General features: G+C 40.3%; 1 protein-coding gene across 2 annotated transcripts in view; it reads right to left on the bottom strand.

Moving 5' to 3' along the window:
- HEXO1 (beta-hexosaminidase 1) overlaps positions 1-16713 on the bottom strand; it is a 408446-nt gene that overhangs the window by 211419 nt on the left and 180314 nt on the right. For both annotated transcript variants that reach the window (XM_089424437.1, XM_089424438.1), the window contains one exon: positions 4698-4798. In XM_089424437.1, the coding sequence (XP_089280563.1) occupies positions 4698-4798 (101 nt within the window). The remainder of the gene's footprint in view (positions 1-4697; positions 4799-16713) is intronic.

Below are 16713 nucleotides of genomic sequence, written 5' to 3'. Positions count from 1 at the left end.
TGAAGAAAATGATTGCACTGGGACTTCCCAACTCCTTTTCCGCAGGCTCTAAGGGAAAGCATTTGAGAATTACAACATTGGAGTAAATTCAAAAGTCTATGATTTATTTATCCAGATTCTACTTCTATTCCAACTTAATTATCGACAAAGGATGCATACCTTCCAAATAAAATATATTTACAGGATGACAAAACTGAAATGGAATTTTGAGTGAAGAAGATACTTGAAGTAGAGGTGGAAAAAGAAGACCACAAAAAAAGGGAAACTTGACAATGGACTAAATGAACAGTATGAATTAGAGATGTCGTAAAACTAAAGTGCTCATTAGTTACAATTCAAAGACTGGTGAAAGAGCCAAGATTGATAAATCTGACCTTTCTTGTTCCTCGAAGTTCTCGAATTTCCAATACTAATCCTGTAGCAGCATCACAGAACCTTGGAATGGGTAATTGGAAACCTATTTGGGACATTTCTGAAACTGTCTGAATATCTTGTTCGTAATATGTTAGCATGCAACTATTGCTTATGACCTGAGGTGAATCGTGGAATAACTAGCTACAATATGCACATCTAAAAACAACCATTGACATTAGTATACCAGGTGAAATCAGAAGCATATCTGTATTTCCATAGAAGGTTCACCGAAAGTGTATAAGCTACTCTTGTTGCCTCTAAAACTGTCCAGATTGAGTTAAATGACCTTGCTGGAAAGGGTACTTGGTACCTGAGTATTCCTGCATGAGATTGTCAATGAAAAAACTGATATTTTCCATTATTTGGGATACTTCTCAGATTGTAGATCAATTGATGCTTCTGAACAGAACATATTGTCTTTGGGCCAAATCGTTAACAGAGTATAGAAACATTCATGAACTAGTAGATCAAATGCATAGAAAGAAGCATGACAGGGATAGTTCAATGACCTTAACCACTGCAAATGCCATAAACCATTGTTGAGATGTCTATTTTGGCCTCCAAACAAAGAGGAGGAAAAAAGGAGATAATGACAATAGGGGGAGTATCTGACAAATCATAGAGAAATGCAGAGTCTGACAAATCATAGAGAAAATTCAGACAGAGGACCACCCCATTTGCCATTGATGTCAAAGGGGGAGAAAACACTGAAAGGAGGAGAGTATTGCCATCAATAACAAAGAGGGAGATTGTTGAGATGTCGTCATTGTTGTCATTGATGGCCTAAGCAAAGGAGATGTCTACCAAGGAGGACTGTCACATGAGGACCCTATCCCAACATCCAGAGACATTGCCAAAGTCAAAAATCATCCACCCTCAAAGAATACAGCACATCAATATATTCGGCTTGGTTCAAAAGTCCCTAATGGACAAGAATTGAGGATATATCTGTGCACGATGCTCACCAAGTTCAGGAAGAATGGTGTGAAGTTTCAAACAGTGGTACAAATAAAGTATTTGCATCGATATAAGATTGGAATCAGTTGCACAGAAAGGAGGCTACACCAAAAGCCTTTTATTGAATGGATTGGGCATTGAACAGCATATTTTTCTTCTGCCAGCTTTTGAGCAATGCGTACAGAAGCAAATGCTCATATGCACCCTCTGTAAGCTGCATTTCTGTAATTCAGTAAAAATTCTACCAAAGTCTCCCATTTATTGTTAGAGTTTACCCAATCATTCTCCAGGGAAAAATCACTACGCTGAATGCGTTTGGTATATTATGTTATGCTGGCATTTAAATTTATAGTTTTCCCCCTGCAGAAGAGAAAGGCTAAAGATCTGTTCAAAAAAAATATATCTATATACAGGTCAGCTTCCACAAATGGTCATGTCAGCCCCTTCACCCAACAGACATGTTTGTTCACTCATTACCAAACCACTATAAATCAACATGACACCTCACCATTTGTATCATCATTCAGTCAAGCAACAGAACGTAAAAAAAAGGAAGCACAGAGAATATTCGACCAAGGAAGTAACTCAGAGAATGAATATCTGAAGGAAAAAGAAATGTGATTATCTGAGGAAAAGAAAAGGAGCAGAACAGAGATATTTCGGTAGCTATCTTGGGATTGAGATACAGAACTTCGAATTTGGATTCTGTGATTTTTCATGCCATTTTAAACAAGTTTTTTGTGATTTTCGTTGCACCTGGAGCACATTTTTATTCAGCCTTTGTTGCATTTGGAGTAGACTTTTACAGGAACAGACTTCGGCAACTTACTAACTCGCATCACACAGAAATTGCCGTTCTTTTGTGGCTCACCTTTTTCATTGAAATTATGGTTCTCCTGTAGCAAGCATTCTTCAGAGAAGTAGTTCATTGGGAAGCTTGTATATCACAGAAAAATATGTTAGACCTCCGACCTCTTTTTCCACAACATAAGCCTGAACAGAGCTCCAAACAGAGCCTCTGCCAATTCAAGACCTGATTTTTTACCTAGTGCGACTTCAAATTTTTGATAGTTGGAAGAGCAGGCCCACCACAGTACCTTGGAACATATTCAGATCAAGTGTGGGTTGGACAATTGATGTAATGGCAGATAGTTGTTCAGTTCTTGAGAGACACTTCGTTGGGATGCTTTGCTATCCCTTGTTAGTTAATGTTTATAGTAATTATGAATGCCTTATTTAGGGTTTGGGAAGTTTTTGTAGAAGTCCTTGCTTGGGATAATGTGGAAGGATTTGTTGTACCAGCTTTGCCAAAATTGAGAAGTTTGGAACAGGCCTATTTCAAGCAATCTTGGAAAGCAATTTGAGGAGCAGATTTAAACCAATTCCTTCACAGCATTCTTGTAGCTTGTGAACAGACATTGTAGCATTCATTGAATATATTTTGAAGTACTCCCCTAGCAGACATGAGCATTGGTGACACATTCAGTGTCCTGCTGAAGTTGACCTTGGATTGAACCAGATCTTGAAGTAACCTGGAGGGGCATTTGTAGTGGCCCTTTGAAGCATTTGCCAAAGCAGACCTTGGAGCTATTTGAAGGCATTGTTGGAGCAGTAGCTTTGTTGAAGAAAACCTTTATAGACTTATTGAAGAATTTTTTGGAAGTCTTGAGGAAGCACTAAAACCATCTTGAAGAATTGAAGCAGATTAAGAGGGTTGGAGTCCTCACACAAGGTTGGAACCATGTGGAAAATCAGGTCGGAACCTGAATTATTCGAGAGGATTGGAGTCCTCAAGTAGACCAAGTTGGAGCTTGGTGTAGTACAGGTTGGAGCTTGGTTTGAAATTGAAGATTGGAATCCTCATCTAGGGTTGGAGCCCTGAAGTGTTATTGTACTTGAATTGTTGTAAAAGATGATTGGAGTCCTCATCATTCTTATTTTAATAAAATTATTCTTTTATTGTACATCTTGTGTTCTGGTTTTACTAAGTTATCTTAACTGGTATAAGATAACAATTGTAAAAGAAATACTGATTCACCTCACCCCCACTCTCAGTATTTCCAACATGATATAGATCTGGTTTACATTTCACATCCTTGGATCTAACCCTCAATGGTGAAGCAACTTTGAATCTGTTCAGGATCTCTTATAAGTATAAAGTTGATTTCGAACTTTGCTTGAAAACATATGGATCTGTGCTAATCTTTCTCTCACATAAAACCTTTTTCAAAGGATTGATGCCAACGTTGAAGCAGTTTTGTGGTTTATATGCCTAATGATGCTAGGATGATGCTATACTAAGGGTAATGCCCAGAATATGAAGTGAAAAGACCTGCATTTTTAATATCTGAATTACTGGACATCTAGGGTTTCAACTCTTGTTTCTCAGATCTCATTTATGGATGCGTGGTATGGTAACTCACTTTTACATACACAAACATCCAAAAAGTTTCCACCCCTTTAACAACTGTGATAATGGTTTAAACTTTAAAGGCTAAAAATTCCGAATTGGGATAATTCCAGTCTTGTTACACTATTTATCTTGCACCGTTTGAATGGATCTAACTTCTAGTGCATATCTTTAAACATATCAAAGCAATCTTTGATGCCAAAACCCATCATAAATGCGAGCATCACAACAATGCATCAAAGAACAGCTCTGAGGTTCTAATTGCTTGTCCACTGCAAAACTTATGACCTCTTCCTAATCTGAATGGCAAATACACTTGACACCTTATATGAGCACTTAAACAGTTAACATCTCATTGCTGGGACATACTTACACAAAGCATAAATGTTTCATTACTACTTTCAGTACTTGGGTTACATATTTCACTGTTTAGAATGTCTCTGTCTCTATTTTTAATGATGGAAATCGACTCTAAATATACAGCAATGAATGTGTTGAATGCTGGTACTCTCCATTGATTTATAACCACTGTTGATATGTTGAATTAAACATTGTTCACTGGCATTATTTCATAACTGTTTTGGATACTCTAAATATTATCTATAATAAAATATTGGTGCCCAAATAATGTGGGGACACAGATCATTCACTGCTTATTTGATGTAAATTTCACTATCTGAAACACTTTCACACATCATTGGACTAATCACTGGTGCATCTCCTATACTGCCCACTGTTCTATGGTTAGCATTCACTATTGAATGATGCAACTTGGCTCACATTTCCTAATAATATGATTCTGTTGTCTTTATTGTTCCTTAAATACATAACAGCATATCTGATTTCTAAGCGATGGTATTATAAAGAAATCAAGATGAAAGGTAAATAGATCAGTTCCAGGAAAATGAAAATTTACCAGCGAGCATGCTTGCAATCACCTCAAATGTAAAATTCTTGCTCACATCAAGAGGCTCTCTGCAATCAACTGATGGCCACAAATCTGGGTAACCAACGCCCCTACACATCATAAAATCAATGCAAGTGATAAACAGAAGATATAAATAAATAAACAATCTGGAGATGACAAGCATTTTGAGCAGAATATACTGAAGCTACTAAATATATTATATTCCCAATACAATGGAGAAGTTTACACTCGGAACCTCCAAACCTAATGTCAATATTTTGGTCTTTTGATATGTTAAGCTATACAATTAAACACCCTGACAGGCCTGTTTTCCTATTGTAACTTTGTCAGTAGAGCTTCAACACGCTGTGTTATGAACATGTCAGAGAGGATTGGAAGAATTGCTGCAATAAGTACAAAGGGTAATATATTTGTATATTTCTTGAGATAAGGGAACCATTGAAGACATGTTGGAAGGAGACCCCCTGGTTTAATATATGTAATAAGACGTTACAAGAGTAGACAGTGACATGACACTCACTGGAATGGTCACTCCCCTGGATTAAAATAAATAAGTTAATCACAGGATACAATGTACTAGCTTTTGGTTGCTTCGAAAGTGTTTTCACCTAGATAGGGGAGCACTCCATGTGATGTCGAGAACTACCCTTTTGTTGTTATATGGTCGACATACATTTGGAAAGCTTAGTGGGATGTATGCTTACCTTGGGGAGGCACACTCATTGATGCAGTAGTTGGCACATGTGGCAGTTTGATATCTTCTACAAGAGCACACTTGTTGAGGAGGTTGAACACTTGGGCATTTGGAGTGACCACCTTGGAGGAAGGCATTATGCACTGAAGTTGGGCACAGAGTATGGCACAAATGTGCTCAAATACTCAGAAAAATCATATTATTATTATTAAAAGATAGAAGATGATTACAATTTGAGGGAGGCCCTTGGCTTTATACCGCCCTGGGTGTTCTCTTGGTGACCTTTGCCTAATAACTACTTAACTAACTAATTTATATAACATTTCCTTCCTCCCAGAAAATGCTTTGTCCTCAAAGTATATGTAACAACGGATGTTGTTGATGAAATCCTTCAGTTTCCCAAGAGGCTTCTTCTTCTGGTAAGTCCTTCCACTTCATCAAGTATTCCTTGATTACACGAGATCGAAGCTTCTTTTCTCTAGTGGATATGATACCTTCTGGTTCTAAAATGACCCTTCCTTCATCATCTAAGGATGGAAGCGTTGTTTGTGCTGATTGATGGTCGCCCAGTGCCCTTTTAAGGTAGGATACATGGAAGACGTTGTGAACACGACTTTTATCCGGAAGGCTTAAACTATATGCAACTTGGCTGATCTTTTTGTTGATCTGATATGGTCCATAGAACTTTGGTGCCAATTTATTTTTTCCTTTTTATTTCAAGGACAGTTGCTTGTATGGCTGGAGCTTGACAAATACCCATTCTCCAACTTCAAACTCTCTTTCGGCTTTGTTTCGGTCAGCCTGTTGCTTCATACGGTTTCTTGCATTATTTAAATTTTCATTGAGGGTTTGGACAATTCTTTGGGTTTCTTCTAGTTGGTTTTTAACAGTTGGTAGATTTGTTTGGACGATAGCTAGATCCTTCCATTTTGGAGGTTCGTACCCATACAAAGCTTGGAATGGAGTCATTTTTGCTGACGTATGATAAGTAGAATTATACCACCATTCAGCATGATGCAACCACTGAACCCACTTATTTTGTTTTTCTGTAGCGTAACAACGTAGGTAAGCTTCCAAACATTTATTGACAACTTCCATTTGTCCATCTGTTTGAGGGGTTAAGCGGAACTCATATTTAGGTAGGTTCCTATATGGTTGAACAATTCCTTCCAAAAATTACCCTTAAATTTGGCATCTCTATCACTCACAATGACTTTTGGAAAACCGTGTAATTTACAAATATTTTTGCAAAATATTTCAGCGATTTGTTTAGCTGAGTATGATTTCTTCATTGCAATAAAGTGACCATATTTAGTGAGTCTATCGACTACTACGAAAATCTTATCCTTGCCTTCAGATACAGGTAATCCCCTCAATAAAGTCCATTGATATTTCTTCCCATTTCTGATTCGGAATGTTAAAGGGGTGAAGTAATCCATGTGTCATAATATTTTCACTTTTATTTCTTTGACATGTGTCACATTCAGCTACATATTTCTGAATATCGTGACTCATCCCCTTCCAAAAGAATGATTGACGTGCATTGTAGTAAGTTTTAAAGAATCCTACATGTCCGGCTGACAGTGAATTGTGTGACTCCTTGAGTATCTTGGATTTAAACTTGGAGTTCGAATTCAAATAGATTCTTCCTTTGTACCATAGAATGTCGTTCTTCCATTCAAATTTTGAGTTGTCTCGAAGGTTATTGATTATCACGGTTATTTCTGGATCCTTAGCATACTCACTTCGAATCTCATTAAGCCATTCAGGAACAACAACCGAGAATGCAAGTAATGTTGGTTCTTCGTCCTTCCTAGACAGGTCATCTGTTACTACATTGTCCTTTCCCCTTTTATGTAGTATCTCCATGTCAAAGGCGGCAATTTTTTCAATCCATTTTTGTTGTTCTTTGGAAAGTGTTTTTTGTTGAAGGAGGTGTTGGAGACTATTATGGTTTGTTCAAATGGAGAACTTACTTCACAAAAGATATTGTCTCCAACTTACCCAATGCGTGCATAATAGCGAGCATTTCCTTGTTGTATGTGGACTTAAAACGTTCTCTTTTAATGAGCTTCCTACTTTCAAAAGCTATTGGATGCCCTTCTTGCATTAACACTGCGTCTATACCGAATCCGGAAGCATCACACTCAATGATAAATGGTTTAGAGAAATCTGGAGTTGCCAATACCAGGGCATTAGACATAACTTTCTTTAGTTCTTCAAAACACCTTCCTGCTTCCTCATTCCATTGAAATGAATTCTTCTTTAAAAGGATTGTTAGAGGTGCAGTTATATGTGCATAATTTTTAATAAATCTTCGGTAATATCCAGTCAATCCTAAAAACCCTCTTAGTTTGGATATATTAACTGGTTTGGGCCATTCCTTTATAGCTTTGATTTTATTGGGGTCCACTTTTACTCCATGGGATATTATGTATCCGAGATATTCTACTTCTTCCTTCCCAAAGGCGCATTTGGATTTCTTGGCGTAGAACTGATGCTCTTTCAGTAGTGTAAGAACTTTATCCAAATGTTGTAGGTGCTCCTTCCAAGTTTTATTGTAAATTAAAATATCATCAAAGAATACTAATACAAACTTCCTAAGATATGTCCGGAATAACTCGTTCATGGTGGCTTGGAATGTTGTTGGTGCATTGGTTAACCCAAATGGCATTACTTTAAATTCATAGTGACCTTCGTGTGTTCGGAACATCGTTTTTGGTATGTCTTCCAACCTGATTCTGATTTGGTAATAGCCTGACCTTAAGTCAAATTTTGAGAAGTATTTTACGCAATGTAGTTCATCCAACATGCCATCGATAAAGGGAATTGGGAATTTGTTTTTAATCATTATTTTGTTTAATCCTCTATAATTAATGCATAGCCTGAATGATCCATCCTTCTTCCTTATCAATACCACTGGAGCAGCATACAGACTCTTACTTTACAAGATGATCCCACATTTTAAAAGGTCTTGGATTAATCTCTCAATTTCAGCCTTTTGGTGATGTGGATATCGATACGGCTTGATGTTGACAGGGTCTCATCCTGCTTTGACTTCTATTGTATGCTTGATTTCCCTGTTAGGAGGCATTATCACAGGCAGGTCTTGGAATACCTTTTCATGCTTCTGAATTAGCTCATGTATTTCTGGTGACTCTTCGCTGATTATATTTGCAGATAACATTTCTAACTGGTGACATTGTACTACATAAGTTGGTGCTCCTTTCTAAATCATCTTCATCATCTGGGATGACGACACAATTTGATTCTCTGGTGCTTGGAGTCCGTATAACTTGTACCTATGCCCTTCCCAATTAAAGCTTATGAACTTCTCTTGATGGTTGGCAGAGTAAGTGCCTACGGTTCGTAGTCACTAGATACCTAAGACCACATCTACTCCTCCTAATGGTACAGTGAAGAACAGGGATTCTAAATTAAAGTCTTGAATTTGCAATTTGACCTTATGGCATTTCCCTACCTTTTCAATCTTCTTACCATCAGCTACCATCACCTTCATGTTGGGTAAGGGAAATGAGAAAATGTTGAGTCTTTTTGCCACGGTTGCATCTAAAAAATTGTGGGTGCTACTGGAGTCGATGAGAAGCACTACGTTGTTCTTTGTTATATGTCCTTTTAATTTTAGAGTCTGGGGTTGTAATATACTTGTCATAGCTAATTGTGACACTTGCGGAATACTTTCGTCATCTAATTCTAGAGGAAATTTTTGGGCATCTTCTACTCCTTCTATGTTTGATTCATCATTGTGTGAATCATTAATTGCTTCACAGTTATATAGGTTCTTCGATTCTTTTCCTTTTGCACACCTATGTTCAGGGTCCCACTTCTCGCCACAGTGTTTGCATTTGCCTTCTTTTATCCTTTGCATTTTCACATTAGGTTTTTCGCCTTCACAAAGATGTCGTGGTACATATATTGTATTATCCGTATTCACAGACTAGGGCATTCTTTGTCTCAAATATAATTTTTCTGGTTTTGACCACAATATCTATTCAAATTTCTTTTCAGCAGCTTTTGCTTTTTGTCTTGCTACTTCTATTGACGTAATGTCATGAAGCTCAAGTTCTACTTGTAGATGAGTTTTAAGTCCGGAGATGTATGATTTAATTAGACAGGATTCTGGTAACCTACGTACTCGTGTTGCTAAGGTCTCCCATTCTCGGGTGTACTCATCCACATTTCCTTTTTGTCGTAATCTGATGAGTGTTGAAAAGAACACTTCTTCCTTTACACCTTGCAATCTTTTAAAGAATGCATCCTTAAATTTTCTCCAACTAATGGCGATTGTCGTCTTCTTCCAACACATATACCAATTATATGCTTTGCCTTCCATTTTCATGGAAGCGTGTCTGTCAATATCGTAAATCTCGAAATATTCTTCTGCTTTATTCAGCCATGCAATATTGCATTTTTCGTTACCATCGAATTTGGGTAGCTCAATTTTTTCTCTTTGTTGATACGTCACTAACGGTGGAGCGAAACAAGGGTATTGATTGGTGAATGTATTCTAGAGCTACATATTTGCAAAAGTCGCGTTACTATTTCCTGTTGATTTGGGGTAGCATCGAATGTGCTCTAGCCATGAAAATTGGTGGAGAGGCTAAAGCACATGACATCTCCAAGACCCAGAAATGGTTTGGGGAAATTCCACCCAGTTAGAGACATTAAAATGATTAATATTTTTAATGGGTTCCTAAGTCTAAACTTAGGAAAATAAAAATATTAATGGGTATTAATATAAAACTAGGTGAGAATGTTCTAAAAGACATGGATCAAGCCAAATCTAATCTTAGCCGTTGATTAGAGATTTAATCTCAGGCGCTGAAGACTCAACAGAAAAAGTATAAGAGGAGGCTTGAGAATCAGTTGGAAATACAACAAGTTGATCAGTCAATTTGATTTTCTCCCATCCCATCTAGGCTGCAAGAGATATCACGGTACTAATAGATGTATACCTAGCTACCGAGGCGAAGGTTTCCTCATAGTCAATCCCTTCCTTTTGAGCATACCCCTTAGCCACAAACCTGGCCTTGTATTTTTCAATACTGTCGTCCGCAGCATATTTGATCTTGTAGATCCATCTTGAACCTACCACAGATCTATCTTAAGACCTTGACACCACCTCCCAAACATCATTTACCATAATGGAGTTATACTCCTCCACCATCGCATCTAGCCAGACCTAATGCTGAGCTGCCTCTTTGAAGCTGGCAGGCTCTCCATCCTGAGCTACTAACGCCTGATACCTGTCTGGCTGTTTTCGCTCCCTTTTACTGTTCCTTGGCTCTCCGATGAAGTTCTTTGCATCACGCAGAATCTGACGAAGTTCCCTGTTGATTCTTCCTCTACCAACAAGTGCTTCTGTTTGCTCCTCTTCCTCATCGTGAGAATCTTCCTGATCTGAGAAAGGATTCTTCACTTCCGTTGGTTGAAGAGGCATGACCAACGGATCCTTTTTGAATTCTCCTTGGAAGGCATTTCGCGAGATCTTCTAAAAGCTCTGTCCTCCATGAACATTACATCTCATCGTACTACTACCTTCATGCTCCTTGGAAGATAGATCCTATATGCCTTAGCGTTCTCACTATATCCTGCCAGATACCCCTTTTTTGCAGTCTGATCCAACTTCTTCCTCTTTTCTTCGGGTATGCAACAATATGCCAAACTCCCAAATATCCTAAAATGACTGACTTCAAGTGTCTTCGCAGTGAAAACTTTCTCTGAAGTAATCTTGCCCAATGCTCGATGAGAAGTCCTGTTCTGAACGTAGATAGTTGTGTTGCATGCTTCTGCCCACAGGAATTTTGGCATATCCTGATCATACAGCATGGCCCTAGTTGCTTCTACAATAGTCTTGTTTTTCCTTTCTGCCACCCCGTTCTGCTCCGGATTATAGGGAGTTGTCCACTCTCTTCTGATGCCCTCCTTAGCGCAATAATCAGTGAAGTCCTTATCGACATATTCTCCACCATTATCTAAGTGCAAGACTTTGATTTTCTTACCTGTCAAATTCTCCACTAGAGCCTTGAACTCCTTGAATCGACAGAAAAACTCATCCTTGGCTTTCAAAAAATAATCCAAGTTTTCCTCGAGTGATCATCAATGAAGGTAAGGAAATACTCGACACCGCTGAGAGCTTTGACGAACATAGGTCCACAGATATCTGAGTGTATCAATCCTAGTACACTCTTGGCCTTGTGGTTGCTCCTAGGAAATGTCGCCTTGGCATACTTTCCTAGAGTGCATCCCCTGCATACATCATCTTGTTCCGTACTCAGATCTGGAACTCCTATTACAGTGCTCCTAAGAATTCTCAGAGCTCCATGGTGCAAGTGACCCATCCTTCTGTGCCATAGTTTGTTCAAGTCTTTGTCCCCATGACTACCTATTAGTGCCATTGGAGATTCTAGTTGTAATTTGTACAACCGATTACTTTTGATCCTGATCTGCACTTTCTTTTTTCAGCTCAGGTGTTTGACGTATACCTTTTCCTTGATGAAGTAGACGCCATAGCCCTTGCCTTGTAGTTGTGACACGGAAAGTAAGTTCATCCCCAATCCTGGCACATGCAGTGCATTTGTGGCACGTTACCACTCGCCTGATTCTGTCTGAAAAACTATGGTACCCTTTCCTAATGGAGTACACTTTGCCTTGTTCCCCGTGGTGATCTGAAAGTTCATCTTCTCTTCTCGATATTCTGAGAAACACTCCCTGATTCTCGTCATATGCCACGAGGCTCCACTGTCTATATACCATACTTCTGATGATGCAGCACTAGTCATGCACGCCACTTCCTCTTCCAACCTGGAAGCCAACATAGAGAAATCGAAATCTCTCTCTCTTGTGAAATCTTCTGAAAATCTGCGTGAGTCCCGTGAGGTGGATGCCTCTGCATCGTGGTCTCAACCCATAATTGATTTTCCTTTTCTGTCTCTGATTACTTCCTCTGATACCATGTGAAAATTCTATCACTACAGCAACTGATCTAATTTTCCTACTTATTTCATCATAAGTTATTCATGAAATTACTTCAACAAACATTAAAATAAATATTGTTGCAGATATCATATCGTAATACAGAAACAAAAAAATATGCACACATTGACACAGTTATTTTGGACTAATGTCCCCAGAAAAACCCAATGTGGGAAAACCGGTGTAGCAAGGGAGGATTTTATTATTCCGCAATTTTCTTGTACAACAGGGTGCCAAACTGGCTTACCCACAGATAGACAAACTTCCAGCACTTTCCTACACCCAGCGTAGGCCCTACTGACCTCTGCTACAGCCTGAAACCCTCTACGTCAGCCTACTGAGGCTCTGCGCAGACTCTCTGGGTTTCTGCGTCACTCATGCAGCCTCTGCGTGGATAACGCAGGCTCTTCTAGCTTTGCGTAGTCTCTGTTGCCTCTGCGTGGCTTCCTCTCGTTCTGCATCTGCCTCTTCTGCGCTGATCTCCCATCTCTTTGTTCTGTACTTGCTGCCTCCTGACTGCTCTCCAGACCACTGGTTCAATTTCTCAACAAACCCCGCTCCAAAAATTGAACTGACTGGTCTCCCTCAGTGTGTCCTCCAAGTGCCCATTAATCCTCCTCTTATACTTTTTCTGTTGACATCTCAACGGCCGAGATTAAGTCCCTAATCAACGGCTAAGATTAGATCTGGCTTGATCCATGCCTTTTGGACCATTCTAACACAGATTCATATTAATACACATTAATATTTTATTTTCCCTAAGTTTAGACTTAGGGACTCCATTAAAAATATTAATTATTTTAATATCTCCTGATCTGTTTAGAATCTGCCCAAACCCTTTCTGGGTTTGGAGATCTCATGTGCCCCAACCTCTCCACCAAATTTCATAGCTAGAGCACATTTGATGCTACCCCAAATCAACACAGGAGAGGATTTCCAAGAGGGAAATCGAGACTCAGAGGGGGTCTAGAAGAGAACTTCCAAGAGGGAAGTAGAGTCTCCAAGGGAGTCGAAGAGAAGATATAAGATGGCAATGAACGAACTGAGGGATCGGGACAGGTTGAACGGAGCATCCAACTTTGTCATCTGGAAGGTCAGGACCCTGTTTGTTCTGGATAGACATCACATCAAGGCCTTCGCCTTGAGAACCATGGCTATCCCAGTCAACCCAACTGATAACGAAAGGTATGAAGATGCAATGGCCAAGGCAAAGTGCATAATCTTTGATGGGGGCAAGGATCATGTAGTTCATCATATTGCCGAGAAGAATACAGCAAAGGAGATGTGGGATACCTTGATGACATTGTATTAAGGCACTTCCATGCAGAGGAAGATGTTACTGGAGAATCAGCTGCGGTTGTATCAGATGCAGAAGGGGGAGTAGATAGATCTATTCCTCAGCAGGTTGCAGGGGATTCAGGACCAACTTACTTCCATAGGGGCCACGCCGAATCACGAGTTAATGGTGAGGACCGCCCTGAACCCAGTCTTTGAGGAGTGGGAGACATTCGTCCAAAGCAATTTGGGCTAAGCGGCTCTTCCAAGATGGGAGGAATTGTGAGCAACTCTTCGCCAAGAAAAGATCAGACGGCTAACCAAGGCGGGAAGTAGCAGCAAAGGAGGTCGAATCAAGAAAAAGGAGGAGGATGTGGCTCTGGCATCTGCGGGGCAACAGGGGAAGAGGAAGAAGAAGGACATCTCCAAGATAAAGTGCTTCCATTGTGGGGTGTTGGGTCATTATGCAACCCAGTGTCCCAGGAAGAAGAATAAGGGAGAGGCTTCTCACTCCAAGGCAGCGCCGGCTAAGGTGGAGAAGGAAGTAGAGACTGATGACAACTGTGCCATGAGTGCTCATGTACCTCTAGAGAAGAGGTTGGGAGACATCAAGTTGTAGTCAGGAGGACTACAGAAGATGTGGGGCAAGATCCTTGAGGTACCCAAACTCTTGGATCATATCCGGCTACGAGAGCCCCCGAAAGACGGTAACAGGATGACAAATGTCGGTAGAAGCAGGATGTGGATGGAGTGGCAAAATAGTGCTAGAGTGCAGGGATCTGTAGCAATGCAGAGAAAGTTGCAGCAGTGAGAGAGGCATAGAGGAGGTTGCAGCAGTGCAAGAAGGCACAGAGGTGTTTGCAGCAGTGCGAGAGGCACAGAGTTGTTGCAGCAGCGCAGAGGCAGTAGAGAGAGCACAAGATAGCAGCAGAGAGAGCTTCAACGTCAGGAGGGCTTCTAGCCTAACAAGGATGTCAGTATTTGGGTAGATCAATTACCAACGTCTCAGTCACTGAATTGCAGTGCAGCAGTAGCAGTGGTAGTACTATGGGCAGCACGATGCAGCATGACGAGAGAGAGTTGCAGTGAAGATGCAGTGTTGGGAGGAAGGACCGGCATCAGCACGAATGCAGAGGGAGTTGCAGTACAGATGTAGTAGTGGTAGTGGTAGAGACATGGGCAGCAGTACAGGAGGCAATAGTTCAGAGGATGTTAGGCAGCAGGCCAAGCATCAGCACAAGTACCGATGCCAGATGATCAGAGTAATGTTCAATGGTGGACCATTACTAGAGCACATTCCTCGCTAAGAGGGAGTGTTGATTTGGGGTAGCATCGAATGTGTTCTAGCCATGAAAATTGGTGGAGATGCTAAAGCACATGAGATATCCAAGACCCAGAAATGGTTTGGGGAAATTCCAACCTGTTAGAGAGATATTAAAATAATTAATATTTTTAATGGGTTCCTAAATCTAAACTTAGGAAAATAAAAATATTAATGGGTATTAATATAAAACTAGGTGAAAATTTTCTAAAAGACATGGATCAAGCCAAATCTAATCTTAGCCGTTGGTTAGAGATTTAATCTCAGTCGTTGAAGACTCAACAGAAAAAGTATAAGAGAAGGCTTGAGGGTCAGTTGGAAATACACCAAGTTGATCAATCAGTTCGATTTTCTGAAGCGGGGTTTGCTGAGAGAAATCGAACCAGTGATCAGAATTACAGCAAGGGGCAGTGAGTGCATAGCAAACAGGCAGAGATAGTGTCAAAGGATCAGCGTTAAGGCAGAGAAGGCTACGCAGAGCCAGCAGGAGCCACGCAGAGGGCCAGAAGGATTGTGCAGAGGCTACCAGGGCTTGCATGAGTGACGCAGAGAGCCATAGAGCCTGCGTAGAGCATCAGAGGGCTAACACAGAGGGTTCCAGGCTGACGCAGAGCCTCAGAGAGGCATTGGAGAATTTTTTGTGGAGTAGACTTGTCAAATATCTGCTTCCGAAGAGAGGTATTACTGCCAGAAAGATATCTCTGTTGGGTGAGTCAGTTTGGCACCCTAGTTGTACTCAAGAAAATTGCTTAATAATAAAACCCTCAGAACTGTTGCACCGGTTTTCCCAGGTTGGGTTTTTCCGGGGACGATTGTCCAAAAATAACGGTGTCCCTTGTGTGTTTGTTTATTCTTTCTATTGATGATTTGTAGATGGTTGAGACTGTACTTGTGTTTATTTTCAATATATATATGGTTAAATAACTTGTTAAGTAATCAAACAAGTAGGTGAAATAAACCAGAAAATACAGGAAGAATTCTAACATGTTAGACTTAGAAATTTCAACATTTCCTTGATGGTGCATGGATGATTTTTTTGGAGACTCCTCTTTTTCATGGGAATATGTTGAATCTGATGAATTGTGTTGTTGATTACCTCCATCATCTTGGAGTAGTTGTTCGGGTGTAACCTTCATCCTTTCACACAAAGTGTTCAGCAATGTCATTGTTTGATTATGATTTATTTCGGATTTGATATAGTTTTGCCCGAGCTGCTATTCTATTCGATTTGTTGTATGGACGGAGGACATCAGCGGGGATAGGGATGGACGGGATGGGGTGTGCAGAGGACTGCAGACAGGTGCGAACAAGTGCAGACGGCGGAACGGAACTGAGACTGAGTGATGGAGGGCGACGCAATGCTGGATTGTGGATGCGGGGACAAGGGTCGATGCAGGGGAGTAATATTGTGGACAATAGGGCAGGGCGGAAAGACAAGGCGACAGAACAAGGGAGCATGCACAGGTAATTAGGCAACGATGGAATGACAGCAGAACAGTGAGAGAATGAACAGGGCGCAAAGATGCTGACGTCGAGGATTGAAACCACTCTGATACCAGATGGCACAAACACGCTCGAATACTCAGGAAAATCATATTTATTATTATTAAAAGATTGAAGATGATTACAATTTGAGGGAGGCCCCTGGCTTTATACCGCCCTGGATGCCTCTTGGTGAATGGGCATGATCAAAGATCATGCCCTTTGCCTAATAACTA

The sequence above is a fragment of the Pinus tabuliformis genome, chromosome 4_2 (assembly GCF_031772625.1).
Source record: "Pinus tabuliformis cultivar Carrire ecotype Pingquan chromosome 4_2, CPIR1, whole genome shotgun sequence".
Taxonomy (NCBI): domain Eukaryota; kingdom Viridiplantae; phylum Streptophyta; class Pinopsida; order Pinales; family Pinaceae; genus Pinus; species Pinus tabuliformis.
The sequence above is the reverse complement of the archived record's forward strand: the minus strand, read 5'-3'. Positions and strand labels throughout refer to the sequence as shown.